Raw genomic sequence first — 24,484 nt, forward strand, 5'->3', positions numbered from 1 at the left:
AAGCTCAAACGAGCTGCGTAACACGAGAATGAACCTCATTGGTTCTCGCTGAAGCTCAAACGAGCTGCGTAACACGAGAATGAACCTCATTGGTTCTTGCAGAAGCTCAAACAAGCTGCGTAACACGAGAATGATCCTCATTGGTTCTTGCAGAAGCTCAAACGAGCTGCGTAACACGAGAATGAACCTCATTGGTTCTTGCAGAAGCTCAAACGTGCTGCGTAACACGAGAATGATCCTCATTCGTTCTCGCTGAAGCTCAAACGAGCTGCGTAACACGAGAATGAACCTCATTGGTTCTCGCTGAAGCTCAAACGAGCTGCGTAACACGAGAATGAACCTCATTGGTTCTCGCTGAAGCTCAAACGTGCTGCGTAACACGAGAATGAACCTCATTGGTTCTTGCAGAAGCTCAAACGAGCTGCGTAACACGAGAATGAACCTCATTGGTTCTTGCAGAAGCTCAAACGTGCTGCGTAACACGAGAATGATCCTCATTGGTTCTTGCAGAAGCTCAAACGAGCTGCGTAACACGAGAATGAACCTCATTGGTTCTCGCTGAAGCTCAAACGTGCTGCGTAACACGAGAATGATCCTCATTCGTTCCCGCTGAAGCTCAAACGAGCTGCGTAACACGAGAATGAACCTCATTGGTTCTCGCTGAAGCTCAAACGAGCTGCGTAACACGAGAATGAACCTCATTGGTTCTTGCAGAAGCTCAAACGTGCTGCGTAACACGAGAATGATCCTCATTGGTTCTCGCTGAAGCTCAAACGTGCTGCGTAACACGAGAATGATCCTCATTGGTTCTCGCTGAAGCTCAAACGAGCTGCGTAACACAAGAATGAACCTCATTGGTTCTCGCTGAAGCTCAAACGAGCTGCGTAACACGAGAATGAACCTCATTGGTTCTTGCAGAAGCTCAAACGTGCTGCGTAACACGAGAATGATCCTCATTGGTTCTCGCTGAAGCTCAAACGAGCTGCGTAACACAAGAATGAACCTCATTGGTTCTCGCTGAAGCTCAAACGTGCTGCGTAACACGAGAATGAACCTCATTGGTTCTCGCTGAAGCTCAGACGAGCTGCGTAACACAAGAATGAACCTCATTGGTTCTCGCTGAAGCTCAAACGTGCTGCGTAACACGAGAATGAACCTCATTGGTTCTCGCTGAAGCTCAAACGTGCTGCGTAACACGAGAATGAACCTCATTGGTTCTCGCTGAAGCTCGAACGTGCTGCGTAACACGAGAATGAACCTCATTGGTTCTTCCAGACGCTCAAACGTGCTGCGTAACACAGGAATGAATCTCATTGGTTCTCGCTGAAGCTCAAACGTGCTGCGTAACACAGGAATGAATCTCATTGGTTCTCGCTGAAGCTCAAACGTGCTGCGTAACACGAGAATGATCCTCATTGGTTCTTCCAGACGCTCAAACGTGCTGCGTAACACAAGAATGAACCTCAAGAACCTCACTCACACACATACACACACACACAGAGAGATGTTTCTGTTGTTACTCAGGGTCAAGCAATTCAGCCAACAGAATGTGTAAAAGCGAGTGAAGTTTCGCAGCAGAGTGCAGTAATCGCTCAGCACTGAGAGTGTGTGAGTGTGTGTGTGTGTGTGTGTGTGTGTGTGTGTGTGTGTGTGTGTGTGTGTGTGTGTGTGTGTGTGTGCTGACCCCTTCACCATCCCAGCGCCGTCTGCTCGGATCAAAGCCTGTCCGCTTCTCCGGCCCTGAAATATGGCCTTTCAGTTCAGCGGTCCACGGCCCTTCTGCTGAACCTGCACGTCTCCTGAGTTACTGACAGTGGAGGAAGTAGAGAGACTGAAGAGAGGAGCAAGAGCCAACAGAGGACAGACCTTAATTAATTACAGAAAAGAGACGGATGCCCATTTGTGCATTTAGATTATTGGTCACACTCCATTAGGTGTCTTTAACTACTATGTGCTTGCATTAAAAATAATAATAGTTAGGTTCAGTGCACTTATTGTGTTAATGTTGAGAACCCTGTTGGCTTCACTAGCTACGGTTTACTGTTGAAAAGCATGACTATCCACCAGCTGGACCAGCATAAAACCATCACCAACCAACATAAAACAGACGAACCGGCATGGGGACTTTTGTGGAACTTGAGGCTCACTCAGGTTCACCATTCACTCTGCACCAAATCTTCAGACCAAGTCTGCAAAACTCAAGCACATTATACGCTGTACACTCAGGCTGTAACTGTAAAACAGACTTTTTGCAAAACTCTAAACCCAGTTCTCTACATTACACATTATTCAAAACTAACAGCTCATTTGTTTCATTTTGGGAAACACTGCCATTGGAATGCCACAATCATTTCCCGATTACCTGCAGCCAATGATCATGTGTGAAAACACTTCTATAAACTGATCACTTAGAAATCAAAACTCATTTTTTTGAGAAACAAATACATTTTTCGTCTTTGTATTTCTGTTTATTTTGTAAATATATACTGAATATACATATACCGGTCATCAACTTTATTTCAATAGTGCTTTATACATTATACATTGTTTCATAGTGGCTTGACAATAGTAACAAATTCAAAGTCTCCTGTAAAGCAGCTCCAACAAGCCAAACGTGTCAACATTCAGCTCAAGTCACTTCAGTGCTGATTCAGTTCAGTTCAATAACTGTAAAATTCATCAAGGGTGTAAACATTCTGTATGTTCAGTGTGTGCTCATACATGTCGTGCCTTGAGGTAGCACTTCACACAACACTAGAAGCACAGAATCCCATAGAATGCATTATTGCATGAGGAGATATTTCTGAAAAAACGTTGTTTCTTATATGTTTTGCGACACAAAGTGAAATGTCCAGTAGGTGGCGCTAAACATCGTTCGGTTTTATCTGAAACAGATGAATGTGAATCTGAAAACGATTTATTATGGACCCAACTGTTTGTTAATTAAGGTAAAAAATGAAACAATAAATTGAGTTACTTCTTGGTCTGAAAAATAGTAATACAAAACGCATTATGTGAAGCTTTTTTGTTTATATGAATATCTCTCTTTCCTTTGTTTATTTATGTGTGTGTTTGTTGTATATCTGTTTATCAAAATGTTAAACAAATTTTATGACATGCAAGTGATTATTGTCATGTTTATTGATTATAATCTGACTGGCAATAATAATAAAAGGTTTGGTCGTTGTATATCGCGGCAGCTCGGGATTAAGTGTCTGGTGTGGAAGTTAATGCTAGAAGTTAATGCTAACCCTAACCTGTGTTTGAAAGTAGCCCTACACCAAACCTAACCTACACTGTTAGAAAAATCTGTAGAAATTACAGTATTACTGGCAGCTACTTGCCAGTAACTTACTGTAGATTTAAATTGATGTTATTTACTGGCAACAATTTGTTCAAAATTAAATGAACATTAAACATTAACATGTCTTTATCTTTACAGAATAAAACTAAAATAACATCCTCATGCAAAGCATTCTGGGAACCAAAATCTGAAGGAAAAAAACAGAAAAAGGTTGATGAAGATTTCTGGTTCCCAGAATGCTTTGCATTAGATTGTTATTTTAAAATTTTATTCTTTAAAGACAAAGACTTGTTAATGTTTAATGTTCATTTAACTTTGAACAAACTGTTGCCAGTAAATAACATAAATTTAAATCTACAGTAAGTTACTGGCAAACAGCTGCAAAACTACAGCAAATTTTTTACAGTGTAGTGTTAACAAAAGCAAAGATGAGATAAAAACACATTTGCTAAAGCATTAATGCCATTTTAGCTGGTTTCTACAAGTCTTTGCGCTCTTTTATCGTGTCTCACTGGAGTGTACAGCTGAACCAGTGATCAAACCCAGCAACGTTACTACGCCAGGGAATCCTTACATATGGAGCTGGTTATGCAAACATCTACATGTATTTGTTTACACATCATGCACTATGGTAAAAGTGTTTTAAGTCATAACATATAATGTGCAAGGAATCCATAATCTGACCCTGTAATCATACTTACTGGCACTAGTGTTAATTTCAGCTGAACACTGCAGTGAATTGCATGCTACGATTTTTAAGTTTTGCCAAAATGTAGGATCCTTTTTCAGTGAGTCTATGTTGAACATTTTCCTTTGTTTTAACTGTGAGGCCTGAGCTGTGCCAGCTTCATATTACTCACATCAGAAACCCATGAAGTTCTTCTCTGCTGAGCTTTTGTGTTTAGCGTTTGATGACGTTCATACACTTCCGCAGTTATTGGCCAGTGTCACGTGGCTCTTTAGTACATGTCTTCCAACATCAAACCTCACCATGTGCTTTAATTCACAGCAGCATCCATTATACAGCGAGGTGTCGCACACAATGATATACAATTAGTACCTGAGAGTAGTTAATGTGTACCATTAAGGTACTTTAAGGGCTCAGAGTTAAGACTTTAAGGGAACTGGCCCAGTAGAGCTCAGGAGTTCAGAAGCAGTGTTGGGGGAAACACATTACAAGTAACTCGAGCTATGTAATCAGATTACTTTTTTCAAGTAACTAGTAACGCATTACTTTTAAATTTACAGCAAAATATCTTGAGTTTTCTTTTTCAAATAAATAATGCAAGTTACTTTTTTTCCCCATTTATTTACTGACAGCTCTCTTGTCCTCATGAGGTGTGTGTGTGTGTGTGTGTGTGTGTGTGTGTGTGTGTGTGTGTGTGTGTGTAAACATGATGGTTATTGTCATTCTAGACTAATGTGAGCATTTACTCATCTCACTTGCACAAAAAAGAATCAGTATTCCTCAAAAAACAGTGAAATGCAGAATCAGAATATTACGCAAACCTCCAATAACTAAATATGTTAAATAAAACATACATTTTTATGCATTTAATCTCACTTTATTGACCAATGTACATGCTGCTAATCTTCGATGATTCAGTGAAACCATAAGCAAAAATGACTTTAGATGTTTTGTTTCTATTTGTGAAGTTTATTCTGTGCCCTCTACTGTACATGCGTGAATTTACATTTTCTTCAGCCTTACTATTTCAATGTTGGTGTAAAAAGGCCTTTACATTTGCCCCAAAATAGAACTCATTAGAAAAAAAGTAAAAAACAATGAAACAAATAACTAGAAAAAAGAACAAAAAAGCAGGCCCAGCCCTGGAGAGAAAAAGTAATGCACAAGTAACATAACGCATTACTTTTTTAAAAGTAAGTAATGCAAATCGTTACTTTTTAAGGGAGTAACGCAATATTGTAATGCACAACTTCCCCCAACACTGTTCAGAAGTATGTTTGAAGTCTTACACTGATATACCCACAGTTCTTTACAAACGAATGAGCCGGTTATTGGGTCCAGAGCTATAAAACGAATGTGGACAGCTTTGATCATTGGAAAGTTGGAGGAGAAATAGCTATTCTTACTGAGACTCAAGAGAAAGAACCAGGAGTCTCCGTTGTGGAGTCTAGAGAAACAAATGAGTCTTGTTCTTGATTCTTCTTCCCCACGGACTCTCCTGCACTCCCGTGTGACCCGGGGGACGTCATGTGACCCGCCGGTTTTACACGTTTCTGAGGAAAGACCAGAGTAAATGTGCAGTTTAGGGGGACAGAGATCGAGTTCCTACACCTCCTGACTCACTGAATCATCCCATACAAAGTCCTGCTGCCTGAATTAGTCACACATGTTTTCATGTGTACACAAACACACCCAGCAACAAACACACAGCGAACGCGGCCACACACACACACACACACACACACACACACACACTCAACACTGGTGGTCCTGTAAGCAGTGCTCTTAACTCCCTCTCTCTCTCTCTCTCTCTCTGTCTCCTTTATCTTACCTGGGCCGCCCAGACAAAGGCGTATTCTCCCGAATACACAGGCCCATCATGTTTGGGCTTCTCTCCTAAGAAAACAGCGTCGATGGGAAGGAAATGAGCAGCCAACACTGTGGTCCTTTCTCTGCATGCCAGTCATATCTGCCACTCAGTTAGAGAGTGGAAACTTACCCAGAAATGCTCTGCTATAATAAACCCCGTGTGTTTGAGAATCTGATGCGAGCCGTATATCAGAGCTCTTCTTCACACGCGTGTCTTGCTCTGCTCAGAACCATCAGTTTCCATTCCCTGTGAGGATATCCAGAGTCCATGCCGTTCATCTCGGACACACAGGGAAGAGTTCGAGCGTTCCCAGGTACCAGTCTTTTATTGGCCTTCTAAATGAGCCTGTGTTTGGCCTGAGCTTTATCTGCGTCTCGACCGCAGTGGCATTGAAGAGCAGAGGCACTGCGAGCAGCTTTATGAGTGCAGATAGCGCTTTATCTGAAGATCTAGATAAAGAGGCAGGGTTGCTCCTCGCTGTGGCACTTGAGAGGGTTTTCCCAGATCTGGAGCATGTTGGATTCCCAGACCCGGCAGTAAATCCTATTCCAGACGGATGTGCGTTTCTGGACAGAAAGAGGCTGGAATGCTCAGTCTCTCGGCACATGCCAATCGCCAGGTTAATGTTGCATTAATCAAACAGATTATACTGTTCCTGACGCTCAGTTCAGGGCAGATATCACTCGCCCAGTCTTCTTCATTACTGCCATTCTTAATGCATGTTTTTGCACAGATTAGCTCTCAGTACTTCCACATCAGCCCCAAAACACAATATGAGATATAAAGAGGAAAGTGTTTTGATTATCGTTCAATCACAAGGCTTTATAAATATATCCTGTGTTAGATCTGGTTATGAACAGGTTATGAACAGGCATCATGCACCTCTCATACACTCATCAAGCTCATTAAACACTATTAAAAACAATACATCAGTTCACAAATAATATATATTGCTTAAAATGTTACTGACTTTGGTTATTATTTTGGAATAAATGTAAAAATGCGTAAAAACACTAAGTTGATGAAATTTATACTTGGTTTTAATAAATAGAACATTACAAAGTTAGAGTGGAAATACAAAATAGAATTGTATTTGGTCTCTCTTTTTTATGTAATGTTTATTTAACCAGGAAAATTAAGTGTAACAGGGACATTTAATAAATTAAAATAAATGTACATTTAATATATATATATATATATATATATATATATATATATATATATATATACGTATATAAATATGTGAGAACTTTGCCTAAAACACCACTGCACACCACTGACTCGCATATAGATGAAATAGAAATGTTATGCATGTTCTTGTGGCTAAAAGCCTGACTCTGAAATGTCAAACATGCTTTATCACTTTCAGAGCAAACAACACTACTTTAGTCTCATCTAAACCAGAAGGTTTGAGGTTTGAGGTTTGGTAGTCACTGAATCTGCAGAGTGCTGAAGAGCTTATTTATTTATTTATTTAGATGATTGACTCCTAACAGAAGCGGCACTGAAACAGTCTATACTTCTCTAGCTCCGGCCATGTTGTGTGCTCTGTATTTGTTCAGTGGAAGCGCACCTCTCTGAATCTCTGGCAGCGTTTCAATCATCTTTCCAGCGTTTTGTCTCTGTCGACAGTGAGCTTTTCTTCGGAGGACTCCGGTGAAGACCTCACCTTCTTCCCTCATTCAGAAGCCCTGAAGCGAGACTACTACACTCCTCCACGGGACATTCACTAACCCTAACCCTGACATCGCCCTTGCTTTACTTTGGCTCTTTGTTTGTCCGAGAAAAAATTGTTTAAATATGTATTTTTCACAACGGTAATGTTTGCTCGATAAATCTTATTGTCAGGACACATAAAGAGCCCAGAGTACTGGCGTAGAAATGCTCAGCTCCCACGAATGAGTGTTTCCTCCCATCAACACAGACTCAAGTTAAAGATACAACTACATTCAGTTACTGTGTGTGTGTGAAATATCTTAAAAGCACACGCGTGCATACGTAAAGAATCATGAAAAGAAATGTGGAAGAAGCTTAGAAGCAAAATATCCAGAACTCAAGCTTTTAAAATAGCTTGCATAGAACAAGCTAGATAAGTTAAGTTTATTGACATAAATAAATGTTTTCACTACCTTTCGTGTAATAAGTGACTTTTGATAAATAAATAAAAACCTAACTTGTTTATTTTATCCAGTGTAAATATGTACATTTTTTAAACGAAATGCAATGTAGTGTGCGTACTGCACTGTGCTTTACAATGCCATAACTGCTAAATTAATTCATATCTTTGGAAATCAAATATTTTGATTGCATGAATGAAAGCATGACATTTGTTCTGTCAAGGTTCTCTCAAAGTTATGAACAAACATTTTTCCAGTAACGTTAATAGAACGTTTGTTAAAAGTTAGCCTACATGGTTTTTAATAATATTAGCATAAAAACATTATACATCGTGTTCATGGACGTTTTTTTAATGTTTTATTTGGATGTTTATTTACTTTAAATGTTTCAGAACGTTCAGAGAACATTCAGAAGAAACATTCCCATAATGAGAATGAAGAAATGCTTAACGTTTAACGTTTTCATAACCAAGAAAAAAAACTGGACGTTTTGAATTTTACAGAAACATTCAGAAATAACAACGTTAGCAAAACTTTCTTAGAACATATTTTTGTTTGCTGGGTCTCGTTCATGTCTGCAACACAATATATTTGCTGAAGTTAGATGATTAGGAGTTTTTTCAAATCACTTACCGTGCAAAGTAGTAATAATGATGATTGGCCTCTAATAAAGCAGGTTTCATTAGTTACTGAACATAAGGCTTCACATGTTGTTGCATGAATGATTGCTTAAAGTTGCCCTGTTATGGTTTTTAGAATATTCCTTTTTATGCAGTGTGTAATATAGCCTAGCTATTTGTGAATGTTAACATTCTGCAAAGTTGGAAAGTGGAAAGTGCACGATAAATAAAGTTATTGTCTCCAAAAAGAAAGAATCGACTCTGAACCGCCTTTACGACTCGTTTGTGTTTTGAATCCCAATGCTTTACGATTCTACATCACTTGAAGACACATTTGCGTAAACTTGTGTAAGTTTCACAGTTTGTTGATGTAAATAATCTTGTTAATGCTGACGGTGAGGATTTACAGCTGTACACTGCTGAAACACTGAGTCCTGCTCGAGTCATCCCTGCGACTTGCGCTCAGATTGATATGGTAAAATCAACATCATTGTTACTGTCTTAACCGTGTATAATCGCTGAACTTTAGGAAGCCTCCAGAGGAGCTGAAGTTAACTTATGATAATGGGCGTTTAGGCTGACTTAGACCAATCACAACAGACTGAGCCATCTGGACAATCAGAGCAGAGTAGACCAATCACAACAGACTGGGCCATCTGACCAATCAGAGCAGAGTAGACCAATCACAACAGACTGGGCCATCTGACCAATCAGAGCAGAGTAGACCAATCACAACAGACTGTGTCATCTGACCAATCAGAGCAGAGTAGACCAATCACAACAGACTGGGCAGTCTGACCAATCAGAGCAGAGTAGACCAATCACAACAGACTGGGCCTTCTGGCCAATCAGAGCAGAGTAGATCAATCATAACAGACTGGGCCATCTGACCAATCAGAGCAGAGTAAACCAATCACAACAGACTGGGCGTCTGACCAATCAGAGCAGAGTAGACCAATCACAACAGACTGGGCCATCTGACCAATCAGAGCAGAGTAGACCAATCACAACAGACTGAGCCTTCTGGCCAATCAGAGCAGAGTAGACCAATCACAACAGACTGGGCGTCTGACCAATCAGAGCAGAGTAGACCAATCACAACAGACTGGGCCATCTGGCCAATCAGAGCAGAGTAGACCAATCACAACAGACTGGGCAGTCTGACCAATCAGAGCAGAGTAGACCAATCACAACAGACTGGGCCTTCTGGCCAATCAGAGCAGAGTAGATCAATCATAACAGACTGGGCCATCTGACCAATCAGAGCAGAGTAAACCAATCACAACAGACTGGGCGTCTGACCAATCAGAGCAGAGTAGACCAATCACAACAGACTGGGCCATCTGACCAATCAGAGCAGAGTAGACCAATCACAACAGACTGAGCCTTCTGGCCAATCAGAGCAGAGTAGACCAATCACAACAGACTGGGCGTCTGACCAATCAGAGCAGAGTATACCAATCACAACAGACTGAGCCTTCTGGCCAATCAGAGCAGAGTATACCAATCACAACAGACTGAGCCTTCTGGCCAATCAGAGCAGAGTAGACCAATCACAACAGACTGGGCCATCTGACCAATCAGAGCAGAGTAGACCAATCACAACAGACTGGGCGTCTGACCAATCAGAGCAGAGTAGACCAATCACAACAGACTGGGCCATCTGGCCAATCAGAGCAGAGTAGACCAATCACAACAGACTGGGCCATCTGACCAATCAGAGCAGAGTAGACCAATCACAACAGACTGAGCCTTCTGGCCAATCAGAGCAGAGTAGACCAATCACAACAGACTGGGCGTCTGACCAATCAGAGCAGAGTATACCAATCACAACAGACTGAGCCTTCTGGCCAATCAGAGCAGAGTATACCAATCACAACAGACTGAGCCTTCTGGCCAATCAGAGCAGAGTATACCAATCACAACAGACTGAGCCTTCTGGCCAATCAGAGCAGAGTAGAACAATCACAACAGACTGAGCCTTCTGGCCAATCAGAGCAGAGTAGACCAATCACAACAGACTGGGCGTCTGACCAATCAGAGCAGAGTATACCAATCACAACAGACTGAGCCTTCTGGCCAATCAGAGCAGAGTATACCAATCACAACAGACTGAGCCTTCTGGCCAATCAGAGCAGAGTATACCAATCACAACAGACTGAGCCTTCTGGCCAATCAGAGCAGAGTAGAACAATCACAACAGACTGAGCCTTCTGGCCAATCAGAGCAGAGTATACCAATCACAACAGACTGAGCCTTCTGGCCAATCAGAGCAGAGTAGAACAATCACAACAGACTGAGCCTTCTGGCCAATCAGAGCAGAGTAGACCAATCACAACAGACTGAGCCTTCTGGCCAATCAGAGCAGAGTATACCAATCACAACAGACTGAGCCTTCTGGCCAATCAGAGCAGAGTAGAACAATCACAACAGACTGAGCCTTCTGGCCAATCAGAGCAGAGTAGACCAATCACAACAGACTGAGCCTTCTGGCCAATCAGAGCAGAGTAAAGGAGGGATTTAGAGAGACTGATTCATCCATCTAGTGTTTGAGAATCATTGAAAGATGTGGTGATGTTCAATGTATATTATGAGAAACTGAAAGTGTTTGACCTTTGATGCCTGTAACCCTGTTGTAGGAGACTGCACAACAACATTAGGAGCCTTTAAAACAGCACAGCAGGGGCTCTTTAAATCAGCAGTTACACTGAGATATTGGAGCCACATTTTTGAGTAAATTATACATATGATGTAACTGGCAATACCTAGAGGCAAAAACTGTGATCATTTCTTATACAATTACTTTACAGTATCAAACTGGCAACACAATGAGAGAATTGGAAAATACACGATTTTCTTTATGACAATCAGTAGTGTGTCCCTGTGAACTGGGCTAGTGTCCTCTATTATCACATCCAGAGAGACCGAGCTCAGCGCTTCTGAGTCTTACACCAGAACTGTTTTTTTTTTTTTTGTTGTTTTTTTTTAACTTTGATTACAGTGATTTTGAGACAACTTCAGTAAAAGTTCTTTATCCAGACCAGCATTACAGGTCACTGCATTTCATTTTCCAGTTTTTTAAGTGATCTTTGCTGCTAAAATAACCCAGAGAGACGTGACCAAACACACACACACACACACACACACGGCAGGATAAAAACATGACCACACACACACACACACACACACGGCAGGATAAAATGAGTGTCCATTTTCTTTTCACACGAAATTACTTTTCATCAAGCGCGCTCTGTGTTTTATTCCTGCTCACTCACTCACTCACTCACTCACACACACACACACACACACACACACACACACACACACACACACACTCACACTTTTGTTCAGTTTCATTAGTCAATATCGGAGAGGCTGTTTTTGAACACTTCGCTATGATTAGACACTGCAGCCGAACACTTAATCTCTATTTCTCTTAATATCTTAATATCTCAATGCTTGAAGACTTGTTGCTGAATTTAAGCCTTTTAAATTAATGAATGATGTAGAATATTTTTTTAATTACGATGTTATAATAATAAGATCATCTGTACTGTGGTTGAAGGAGAGCTCATTTTGATACCTGTGTTATGGGGTTGAAGTGTGTTTTAAAATCTATCTCTTTTCTTTCTTACCACACATGCTCTCTTTCTCTCTGTCTTGAAATAACGTGGGAAAATATGTATTGGTAAATGGAAACAGAATATTAATTTGCTCCATTATTGGAAATAGGCTAATGCACGACCACTTCGCTTCATAATGCGCGTGTTCAGTAATTCAGCGGCCCGTCGGGATTATTCCTTTACTCTGTTATTCCTTAACTGCAGCTGTTTTAAACGCATTAACAAATAGCAATAATAAATTCAGACAGATCAGAGAATATCCTGGTCTGACCGCGAGATGTGTCTCACACAGAAGCCCTGAGTGTGTGTCAGGACCCAGATCCAGGAGAGCTCGAGCTAAACTCGGTGTGATGGAGGTCAGACACGATAATCTCCGCAAATAAACACACTCGCAGAGACTCTCAATCCTTCGGGAATTACAATAACACACTTTCAGAGCAAACGGCCGATGTCATCGAGGCAATAGATGAGTTTGGCGAAAAAAATTACACCACTTGCATCAAATTGGTTTCCAATGACACATGACCTCTGTCTATGCAAAACTGTGCGGCCATAATTCTGGAGAACGAAACTTATTTTATTAATCGCGTTTGTAAATCGAGAGGGAAATTACTGAGATGATATTTAAACATGCAATAATCTCTTTGTCTGTGCATTTATCTCATATGCATAATAACAGCAGGTGTGTCACAACTCTTCTGAGATACAAAAATTACAAACATATTTAAAAATGTGGCCTTAGATAGAACCGCATATAAGACTGGAAGTTAATCTTATAATCTTATAATCAGTGATCTTCATGAAACTGTCAGAAGTGTTAAGGCTCGGTTCGCTCATGGTTTTAGTGATTAACTGATTGAAAATAAAAATAAAAAAAATAAACGAAGATACAGTTGAATGGTGAGCGTCAATTTATTGGTGGCATATAAATTACTCAAATAAAATAAAGATAAATCAAGGACTGAATTCGGGTCAGGTGTTTTACTCATTAAAGTTTTCTAAAATTATTCCATCAGTGCGTTATAATCTATCTTGGGTAAATGTTTGTGTGTTTAAATTTATAATTTCGGAACAATAAGAAATATAGCCAACGAACTGAACATGTCAACGATCTCCAAGTAATCACAGACGAATTAATTTAATTAATTATAACACTGTATAATTCATCATATATTTAATACTTTTTCTGTTTTTTCTGTTTTGTTTTTTCATTCGAAGCATCTTGTTTTTAGCGATTGATTTTTACTCATTCATTTACAGCCTACATTCCGTTTAAGACCGTATAGCTAGGCCACTTATTTAAAAAATATATAGTTAAAGTAGGCTAAACCCATTCCTAAAATTGTGATCTCTACTGAACTAACATTAAATAGCTAAATGTGAAGCATTCATATTGTCTTCAAAAAATCTTTAGTTCTAAAATAACCTAGGCTACTTTAAAAAGGCTATTCAAATAGTCTAAAATACAAAAAAAAAAAAAGTAAATAACCTAACACAGTGCGAAATAAAGCTATGGCAGAACTCGTAAGTTTCTGAGATGTCACTCATCCTCCGTCAGGCATGCGCGAGTGACGTCATGCGGACCGCGCGCTGGGGTGTGACGTCACGATCGCTCGGTGTACCCGATAGAGGCTCCGGCGCGCGTCTTCTCGCGCATAAACTTCAACGTTGCTTACAACAACCACACATTTTAGGAACTATATATTATAAATGCATGGAGACGATTTAACACTCGAGAAAAGGAACCAAACAGCCTTTCAGAGAACTGACACGTGAGTCATTATTCCTCGCTTTTTAACAATGTTTGGAAATATGTAGTGCAGTATATGTAATAATATTTATTATCGTAGCCTGTAAGAGTTTTGTTGTTTTCGCTTTGTATAATAGGTTGTTAACGCGATAAATAAAAATGTCGGTCAACATGTGGTTATGCAAAGCAATTAATATAAATAAATGAATAAACAAACTATGACACGAATGTAGCAGTATAAGGCGCGTGCTTTGCTTACAGTGTGCAGGTTAAACCGCAGGAGTCTGCGGCTCGTGCACTGCGGCTCGTGCACTGTCCTGCGGGTGCATGTGGCTGCTTGAACGAGAGAAAGTCAGGCTTCTGTTTCTTAGGCCTACATAGTTCACGAGTGAGGTGATCATCATTTAACAAAAGCGTTTTGATTTTAGTGTGTTTTAGAGTTTTATTTTGGGACACCTTTTCAAACGTTTGGAGAATGTGCGTGTTTGCATGAGTGCGCGAGCTCGAGTGTTTTCAAAAATAACATAGTAGGCTATTTTAGTATAGTTCTGAAATGAATTAGGCTGCACTTAACCATCTGACGTATTTGCGCATTGCTTTAAATAAATGCTTATTATTCAGTTGTCATTACATTCACATTCGGCGCATTAATTCTTCGCGACCGTTCTTCTTTCTTCTTCTTCTTCTTCTTAATAATAATAATAGGCTAATAATAATAATAATAATAATAATAATAATAATAATAATAATAACAGCCTTCCCGCCAAGTTGCGGTAACGACTAAGACAAGTTGTTTGTTAGGCTACATTGTCGTTATAATATCATAAGAATGTCGTCCACCGTTTATTTACAGGCTTCCTTAAAGTCTTCTAAATCCACTGGCCACCTTAAAATATTAAATTATATATATTCATAGAGCCTATTATTATTTATTTCTTTGTCGAATAATATCCGGGTTATTTAGTTAAATCGGTTAGTAAACTGCAGTTTATTGTCTGGATTGACAAGGAAGGCCAAAAAGGCTGAACTGGTAATATGCGATATTCGTTTTAACTCTCATTAAGAGAGAACATTTAAATGGTTGTTTTGTCTTTAATTGGCATGCATCTTTAGACATCTTTGTTTTGCTTCAGGTCTGACACAGATGTGAAAGTGATGCTGTGAGCGCGAACAACCCGAAGAATCTTATAGCTAAAATATGCAAATATATCTTACCTGCTCATAAAATATCTCTGAATGATAGTTTTATGTTGATCCACACTTTTCAAATGCACATATTAGACGAACAATGATTTCACGCGTCTATATCTTCAGTGTTCGTTATAAACATAAAACTATTTATTTATTTGGCATTTATTTGCTTGAATTAAACTACAATTAAAATAATCGTGAAATGAATCTCTATATAAGATACCGAGGCACCAATATTACTATTATTTTCTGTTATTCAATACACGCATTGTCACAGAATTACAGATAGCTTTCTATAGGTGTAGTTCTCCTGCAAGCAGCGAAAGGAATCTTTAGCTCTTCGTCGACGATGGTGTTTTTGCGATTTTCATTGGGAAGATTATTTAAATACCCGTGAATGAAGTGCTTGTGCAACACTTAATGTATCCAGGGTCATTCCTACAAGAGTATAACGCGAATAATGTATGGGTTAATATAACATAAGAAGAAACACGTGCATTCTGCTGTCAGATCAAGTGTTTTTATTTGTTAATGTCTGTGGAAGGAAGTGCAGCTGATAGATCTGACTAAAGGTTTTCTCCGTAAACTACTACTACTAATAATAATAATGCAACATAATAATGATGATAAAGTAGGTCAGATGAGTAGGCTTGTTTGTAAAATAAGAATATGAATTGTCTGCAGTGTATGAATTGTGGAATTTTCCAATTAACTACTTTGAGAAAGTTGTGCCGTGAACATTTAGAAAAGGCGCTTTTCCTATTTTTCGCAGGTTATGGATCATCATCATTATATTCTCACCAACAGCGCCATTAACTTCAATAAACTTTACAGAACAAACCTGGCAGCGAGATGTTCTCTCAGTGACATGAAACTGTCACAATAAACCCATATTATATTGCATATTATTTGACCATTTTAGTTTGTTAGGCTACGTAATGGTTTGGGCGATAGTGGTTGGCTAGCCTACTAATCATTTTTTTGCAGAAAATATTAATATAAATGCATTAATCCTAAACATTCATTCAACATAACAGCGTGTTCATGAACCTCAAAGTCTTTTTCTTCTGAACACACATTTGGTTTGCTGGTTCAAAATAACAAAAGCCCAACTACAAATTGGAATGTTAGACTTTTTTTTTATTATTATTAAAAGAGAAATACTGACATTGCTTCAATGACTGATATTAAACTGTACGCCAATAACAGTAATTGGTAATTGCCTCGTGCACAGTTAGGCTTCAAGAATATGCTTTATGTAAAATAATAATAGGCTAATGTTAATTATAGAGGTGGTTCTGCTGCAGTCTAACTGATAAACAGCGCGGTAGAACTGATGGATTTTATGGATAATATGTTTGTTTGTTTGAAAATGTCTGGACATTGGTATATCAGCTTTTTGTTAAAGTAACAGCCTCTCACTGTTCATGGCGCTGCAGACTGAGTCCAAAACACTGTTTCTGATACACAATAATGCCAGAAGCTCGGCGGAGAAGTTTTGAAGGAAAAAACTTTACTTGTATGAAAAATGCTTTTCCTCTGTGGGTGGGACTGAAGTGAGCAGAGGGTGGGTCCTGCTGGTGGACACTTCACTCGTTCACTCCGAACATCTACTCTTCAGGAATATAGCCGATCTGAGGTGCTTTTGAGGACAATATTGCCTGAGATCGCGGCTGTCCACGGGCTTATTCATTATAAAATCGCCTAGCGAGTGTGCTGACGCTCGCTTCACACCGCTGAAGAGATTTAATAACACATGATTGTTTTAAAGGAGGACTGAATGTGGACATGGCCTCATCTTTCCATCTGCCGAGAAGCAACAGCACCAGAGAAACACTCGAGAACACGAGCAGCGAGTCTTCAGATAATGAAACCGCAGGTAAACACACATATCTGCATAACCATACAGAGAGCGAAAACACACGCAAGCTAGCCAAACGCATAGGCTACATTTACACGTGTTAAAAATAAGTTTGCTTTCCATACCTAACATGTGTAAAATGTTTTTTTTTTTTTGTTTTTTTTAGTAGTCATTTGTTTAACTGTTTAGCTGTTCTTTTTCGTCTAATTTCGCAGAAATCATGCAGTGCTTGATGCACATTAGCCTATTGCTACTTTGCAAACTTTAAAAACTAAACAGAAATTCACGTTTAGAATTAGCCTACATATGGCGTCCTCAAAACTCTATATAGGCCTATCCGTTTTGATCATATAAAAAACGCGGTTTAAATTCCCACTGTTGTAAATTTTACAATTAAATGCGTTTTTATGACAGTGTTGTATAAACTGCAAACATGAATGTAGTGCTGTAAACAACGAACTAGGCCTGATTTTAAAACATTTCCACTGCATAGGCCTATAGCCTATCTTCTATCTTGAGATTTCAAATACAAAAAAATAAATAAAATAAACTTAAAATAAACTTAGCTGTATCTTACGTAGGTAGCCAACTGTATTCAAATAGTTTCCGTCCCATTGAAGCATTTTAATAAGGCTTGTTTGCATATTTGTGGATTGACAAGCACTGTGCAACAGAATCATTACATTATTCCCCTTTGTCCGACTCTCGTTTTGTGTCCGACTCCTTCCAAATCTCCGGCAAAAATATGCGCTACTTCACTAGATTTCAGCAGATTTCAGCAGATTTCTAAATTATTCTCCCCAGAAAAGGAGAGGTCTGTCGAGCAGAAAAGCGACGATGGAAATTCGGATGAGTCCAAGAAAAAGAAGCAGAGACGGCAGAGGACTCACTTCACCAGCCAGCAGCTCCAGGAGCTCGAAGCCACTTTCCAGAGGAACCGCTACCCGGACATGAGCACCCGAGAGGAGATCGCGGTGTGGACCAACCTCACCGAGGCCCGGGTCCGGGTACGAGAACACACACACACCACACACACACACACACACACACACACACACACTGTGCACATGCTGTCAGGACATATGCATGAGAACATTTCAGCTTACAGGTTCAAGAAGTCTGAAAAATATCCTATACTTATTTCGAAAGAACAATCACAAAACATTAAACGTAAAATTACATATTTCATTAGCTAAATAAATCGTTAATCGAGTCTTATTAGTTCTAAAAAGTGTTTCTTTTTTGTCAGTTGTATTCTCAGTCATACATATCCTGTTATTAATACTAGGAAAATGTATATTTTTTAACAAACGCAGGCTAAAGGTTGCTTTTCATTATTTAAAGGATTAAAATCTCTAAATCTCTCTTAAGGAAAAAATAGGCAATATATTCTTCCTGAGTTTTGTTCAGCGATATTTAGAAATATTTCTCAGTAGGTCGATCTTTCAGCTAATCCCGCAGTATTCCAGAACCAGATTCTGACCCACATTTACAATTTTGATAGTGAGGGATTTAGAATTGAAACGTTCATCAAATTTCAGACATTTCTCGGTTGGTTTAATTTATCGACATTAATGTAGTATTAGCCCTACACTTTGACTTTTTACATGCCGTCATTTTTAATGCTTTTGAAAATATAATTTCGCTGATATTTAAATTATCAATTATATTCGCATAACAAATGCAGCTTACTCCTACAGCCAGCAAGAAGAGTTACTGTTAGGCTGTCTGCTTCGAGGGAACGTTTCGATCTGTTTAATAGCATTGGTTGCGCTTGAGTAAATATAATGCGTTCCTCCTCTAGGTTTGGTTCAAGAATCGAAGGGCGAAATGGAGAAAGAGGGAACGGAACCAGCAGATGGACCTGTGTAAGAACACTTACCTGCCGCAGTTCAGCGGATTAATGCAACCCTATGATGACGTGTATCCGGCCTACACCTACAACAACTGGACCAACAAAGGACTGGCCCCAAACCCACTGTCCACGAAGAACTTTACCTTCTTTAATTCCATGAGTCCCCTCACGTCCCAGTCCATGTTCTCCGCCCCGACCTCGATCTCAACCATGAGTATGGCGTCCGGGATGGGACATTCCGCCGTGCCTGGCATGCCGACCACCGGCCTCAACAACATCGGCCTGAATAACTCCGCGATCAGTCCCGCGATGAGCTCGTCCACATGCCCGTATGGACCTCCGGGCTCTCCGTACAGCGTGTACAGGGACACTTGCAACTCCAGCCTCGCAACGTTAAGACTCAAATCTAAGCAACACCCGTCGTTTGGATACGGCGGTCTTCAGAGTCCGGGCTCGAGTCTGAACGCGTGCCAGTACAACAGTTGACCAGTTAAACAGACATAACACTTACAGTTGACTAGTTAAACTGACCTAACCCTAACAGTTGACAAGTTAAACTGCAATGAACGGATACCTGGAGAAACGACAACCATGCTGGATTAGATGCGTTCGGCATTTTGCATTGGAATATGCGGATTGTCTGTGTTTACCTAAACTTGCACAACAATTTAAATCCATTATTTGGATTGCAACGTTTTGAAGACAAGTTAAACTCATACATTGTACATATATATAAAACGTGGAACAAAACTGAAAATGATGGTATCTCCGAGTGGGAACAGTGAACACCGTTAGCGCGGGAAAGGCCGCAGTAGATTATAGTCTTCAGTTGTGTTTGAGTCCCGTTCTCTTAATTGTATTAATTGTCTTGCAGAGGTTTTGTTGTCCTCTCATCGACAGTCTGGATTCTGTCCTCGTAGTTGTTACCGCATGCTTACTCCGAGTGGGAAAAAAAAATGTAAAAAATTATATGAATGTGTAGACAAAATAACAAAGCTATAACTTTATGTTGTACTCATGTTGATTGAAAATTGTGCTTATGTTTATGGTAATGTTTGAATAAACCTCAAAACAAAGAATTTCTAAAATAATTATAATGATCAATGTGGGCATTAGCTTGATTAAATGCAACAAACTTGACACCGTTTACATGAACGAAAACCTGGCCTTCATTAACTTTGAATTTACACTTATAACTTATTAATATTGTTTCTCTAATTAATATAATCAATCATATCTAACGAAATAAGCCGATATAAATATCCCTGCGTATCGCAACTATTTTTTTTTTGTACATTCACACAACTATTTTCCAGTGTTTTACTTGTAAGCAGGTTTCAGTTCCGCGCAAGTTCAACTCGTCAATATATTAAGCTTGACATCGTAATACATGCCCGTATATGATATTTGACAATAGGCCTATCTTCCATTGGCCTTGTTTTTATCCTCCAGCACTTTGCTTGATTACACTAGATGATTTCCAATTATATCCAAATCTACCTTTAGGATGAAAGAGAGAAAGAAAACTTGAAAATCAGTTCCTTATCACGGTTTGCCACGTTAAGTGACTGTTTTATCGGTTTGTGTGTGTTTAGGTGCATTTAGATGATATGAAGGAGAAGGTCTGTCGTAACTGATGTTTTCCCTAATTCTGCTGATCCTTTTCCACTGATAATAACGCCTTTAATTCCCCCAAAGGTCGAGGCCCGTGTTAATGGTCACTTCCTCTGGTTTAGACTAACAGAATGAGTTCACAATGCTGACATGCCTCTCAAGGACGCGTTAAACTCATTCATTCCCCAATTCAAACAAGAGACTGTCTGAAAGAAAGTGAACAAACCTGCCGAGGAGGACAATGACAAAACCGAGAATCCGGCGAACACACAGCGAAGATCGTGGAATCGCGTGCAGTAGACGGAAACGAGTGATTATAATAATTCACATATTATAATAATTCCCAAAAGGACTTCGGCAGAATAATTATTTATTTTAGTATCCTAAACTCGAGGAACAATAAAATAACACTGCAAGATGTTTTTGAACAGATCTGACGAAAGTAAATTCTAGTTATTCACATGATTCTTTTTCTCCCTTCGAATTGCCGTGTAAATTATAATTAATCGGATCATATCTAAAATAGGCTTTTAGAGATACGATTTAAATAGCATAACGAATTCAATGTTATTACCGAAAAAAATCGCGCATTGAACAAAATAGAAATATTTCCGTGATTGTTTCGAGGTTTATTGCCATTTTAATTATTATTTTAAAGCATTTTATGCAGAAAAGGCTGCCGCTTTAATTATATGTGCAGCTTTCTTTAGCTAATTTATCTCAACAGCTGATTAATCAATCACTGATATGAAGTCAAGCACAGACTGCTAGTCTAATCGCTTAAGATAAGGAGACAATGCATGTCACTTCAACATGTTTAATTAATTATTCAAAATCCATATTCATCAGCTCTTAAGAAATCTACATTCTATATCTCCTTCAATTAAAGCTGAACCTTCTCCTTAATGAACATTAATGGCCACACGGCCTCAATTAAGCATTCTTAAAATTCAGAGTGTGGCGGGGTTATAATAACCAAGTGGATCAAGGTTATAGTGTTATTACGCTCATTTATTGCCTTCACTGAACTATTCAAAATACTTAAAAAATGTGTAATTAAAAAATAAACAAACAACAAAAACGACACTATATTTATGTGAAAATGTGTTCTCAACTATATTTTACATGACGTGAAACATCCGATTTTAACATTGTTACCTATTTGAAACATATTTTTTATTTAAATCCTAAAACAACAATAACAAAACTATCAGTCACTGTAAAAAAAAAAAATCATCGGCTAATCTAAAATGTAAAATCTAAATTACCTAGTTTTTAATCACTGAATCAACCTGACTAAATTGGGTTATAGGTTTGAAGGGTCCGATCAGGTAGAAACAGCTCCTCAAATGTTTTCTCTTTTACAATATAACAATAATGTGATATTTTCTTTGGCGCATATGTCCTACTCTTTACACGAAATTCAGTTTGCATTAATAAATCATTACTGTTTTGGAAAATAGAAAAATTCTCCATTGTCTTTTTCGTTGTCTTACTTATTCAGTTCGTGCATCATTGAGCTGTAGCAAAAATAAAACAAAGTTATGGCTGTGAAAGACAATATTTTGCTTGAAATATTGCACTTAATATTTAAGCGACGTGTAGTAGTCTATGCTCAATCATAATCCATCGCTGTAAACATCAACAGGCTGTTATGAAGTACAAACTGTACTTTGTAATGCGAGATATTATGCAATAATTCTGTCACAACAAACATAAAGGTTTGGAAGAGGAAGATGGAAACGTTGATAAGACAGAAAAACTATAACATTAATTAAAAAGGCATGTAGTAAAAAAACAGCAATGCGGAATACTTAAATCAAATGAAATTTACAAGAAGCAACAATAAGTGAATACCCGAGGCCTACTCGACAATGTATCCAATGTTCTTTAAAAAATTTTTTTTTTTAGAATCATCCTTTCAGATAACAGCATGAGATATTATCCGTAATAACCCCGTGTGTATATATTTATAAATATATATTTGCTAAAGACGTTTAAAATAAATAAAAAATAAATAGCACAAATCATTTAAAACACAGCTGAGCAGTAAGATCATTATCAGCAAAAATAAAATATAAACCACAATGAAGACATTTAAGCAATGCATAAGAATTTACACAACATAAAGACACAATTTAAAACACTGGCATATCTAACTAACCCTGCAGAAAAGCGGTCTCGCCATGAAGGCGTTTTATGGACTCACAAAACCTGCTATTATCATGACTTGAGGGAATGATTAACCAAGCTTTGTGAAGGTGAACTGAAGAGTTAATGACTCTGATTGAGTTTCATCCTGCAGATTCAGTTCAGAATAATGACGGAGAAACTATAATATCAAGACTTACTGACACCTTCTTCTGTTCTGCCAAGCTGATAAATCTGTAAGAGTTTAGAGAATTCATTACATTCCAAATGCAAAACTACATGCATTTCTAAAAAAGTTGTATTTTAGTGCGATGAGGAAACATGCATATGGAGAACATTGAGATGCTGTCCGGACATAATACAAATTACTGAAAGGACTGATATATAAACATAAAATCACTTGCTTTATCATATACGAAACAAATACTATCCTGTCTATCTGCATGTCTATGGGACATATAGTATGGGACATAACACTGGTGGAATTAAAAACCCAAGAGGTTTGGACCAATCGATAAAAAAGAACATTTATGAAAAATAAAAACAGGCAATTGAAGGATAAATAAATGACCAAAATAGCAGGCAGCAATGACGAGGCGAAGCGCGGGAACTGCGGGCTCGTTAAACCGGCGTCACTCTGAAGAACTCGATCCGGATTGGATGCGGTTTGCCCTCCGGAGTCAGTGCAGATAGTGACGCACTGAAGGACTAAGTTCAGCGTTTCTCTCAGACTCCCAGTTAATTCAATAAACTGTTGTAATGAACTGAATTGTGATGTAGTTGATGGAATAATGTACGCCGGTAATGCGTTAAAGACGCGAACAGTTTGAAATATTCAGCATTTGGTTTGATCACCAGCGCAGATCTCTAACCCGAGTCTGGAAATGATCACCGTGAAGTCTTGTGTTTGTATATTGTTGTTTGTATCAGCTAGAAACTTTAATTGATTTTCAACTTTTTTTGTAGGTCACTCATAAAAAGTGGTCATAAAATCACCTTGCAATGCATCTTTAATTTCATCACAGCCAAGGGTCAAAGGTCAACTGAAGCAGGGTCTTTAACCTGGAGCAGGAATAGGAGAAGGATGCAGGAACACTACACAACACACAGGCTAAAGCTGGAGAAAGACTAGTGTTCGCATCGGTATGGGTTAAACTCCTCCGGCCGGCACAGGTCAGAAGGGTTCATCTGGATCACAACTATCTAGATTTGAAAATCACGTTTTGTTATCCAGGGTCAGGTATTTAATCTTACTTTTGTGCAGTTTTTAAAGTTTTGCATTTTCCTCCAAGAAACGGCATTCATTCGCAAAAAACTCGAAAGCTGAGAATGAACAGTTTATTCATTTAAAGCATTTAAATATAATTTTCCTCTCTCATGTGACCCACAACAAAAATAAACAAATACACATTTAATAAGGGATGCAGTTGAAACTACATCAACATCTGAAGTGGATCAAAACCTTTCATCAAAATTAAACATGAATTTAAAAGAATACCCGTTCTTGATAAACTCTTTTGATCCACTTCAAATGTTGACTCGACTGGTTCCTCTCTGATGATTGTGTCGATGTAGTTTATATAAAGTGATTAAAAATCACTTAAAATTCAATATTTATTATTGTTGTTTGATATTGATAGCGTTTGTCGGAATGTTTTATAGCGCCAATATTTCTTTCTCTACATCCTGAAAGGCTCATGTATAACCTGATGTCTACTTCTAATTTATTGAGCCCGATCTCACGGGAAAACGTACAAATTCTACGAGGTGGCTTATTCGTACGAATTCATACAACCTGACTCGTACGAATTAGTACGTTTTTTGCAAAATCGTACATATT

At 38.7% G+C, this 24,484-nt stretch overlaps 1 protein-coding gene across 1 annotated transcript; it reads left to right on the forward strand.

Moving 5' to 3' along the window:
* The first annotated feature begins 16,716 nt into the window (after window positions 1-16,716).
* pitx1 (paired-like homeodomain 1) lies at window positions 16,717-19,947 on the forward strand. The gene is made up of 4 exons (XM_081391024.1): window positions 16,717-16,802; window positions 16,935-17,042; window positions 17,829-18,031; window positions 18,829-19,947. The coding sequence occupies exons 2-4, from the start codon at window positions 16,952-16,954 to the stop codon at window positions 19,363-19,365; spliced, it is 831 nt and encodes a 276-aa protein (XP_081247150.1). The 5' UTR covers window positions 16,717-16,802; window positions 16,935-16,951; the 3' UTR covers window positions 19,366-19,947.
* The last annotated feature ends 4,537 nt before the right edge of the window (window positions 19,948-24,484 follow it).

Source organism: Scardinius erythrophthalmus (genome assembly GCF_964197995.2).
Source record: "Scardinius erythrophthalmus genome assembly, chromosome: 17".
Lineage (NCBI taxonomy): Eukaryota > Metazoa > Chordata > Actinopteri > Cypriniformes > Leuciscidae > Scardinius > Scardinius erythrophthalmus.

Bases quoted from the DNA above. Each gene is read 5' to 3' on its own strand.
- pitx1 (XM_081391024.1), top strand. From the start codon at position 16,952: ATGGCCTCATCTTTCCATCTGCCGAGAAGCAACAGCACCAGAGAAACA. The intron at 17,043-17,828 runs GTAAACACACAT...TATTCTCCCCAG, and splicing joins TTCAGATAATGAAACCGCAG to AAAAGGAGAGGTCTGTCGAG. The intron at 18,032-18,828 runs GTACGAGAACAC...TTCCTCCTCTAG, and splicing joins TCACCGAGGCCCGGGTCCGG to GTTTGGTTCAAGAATCGAAG.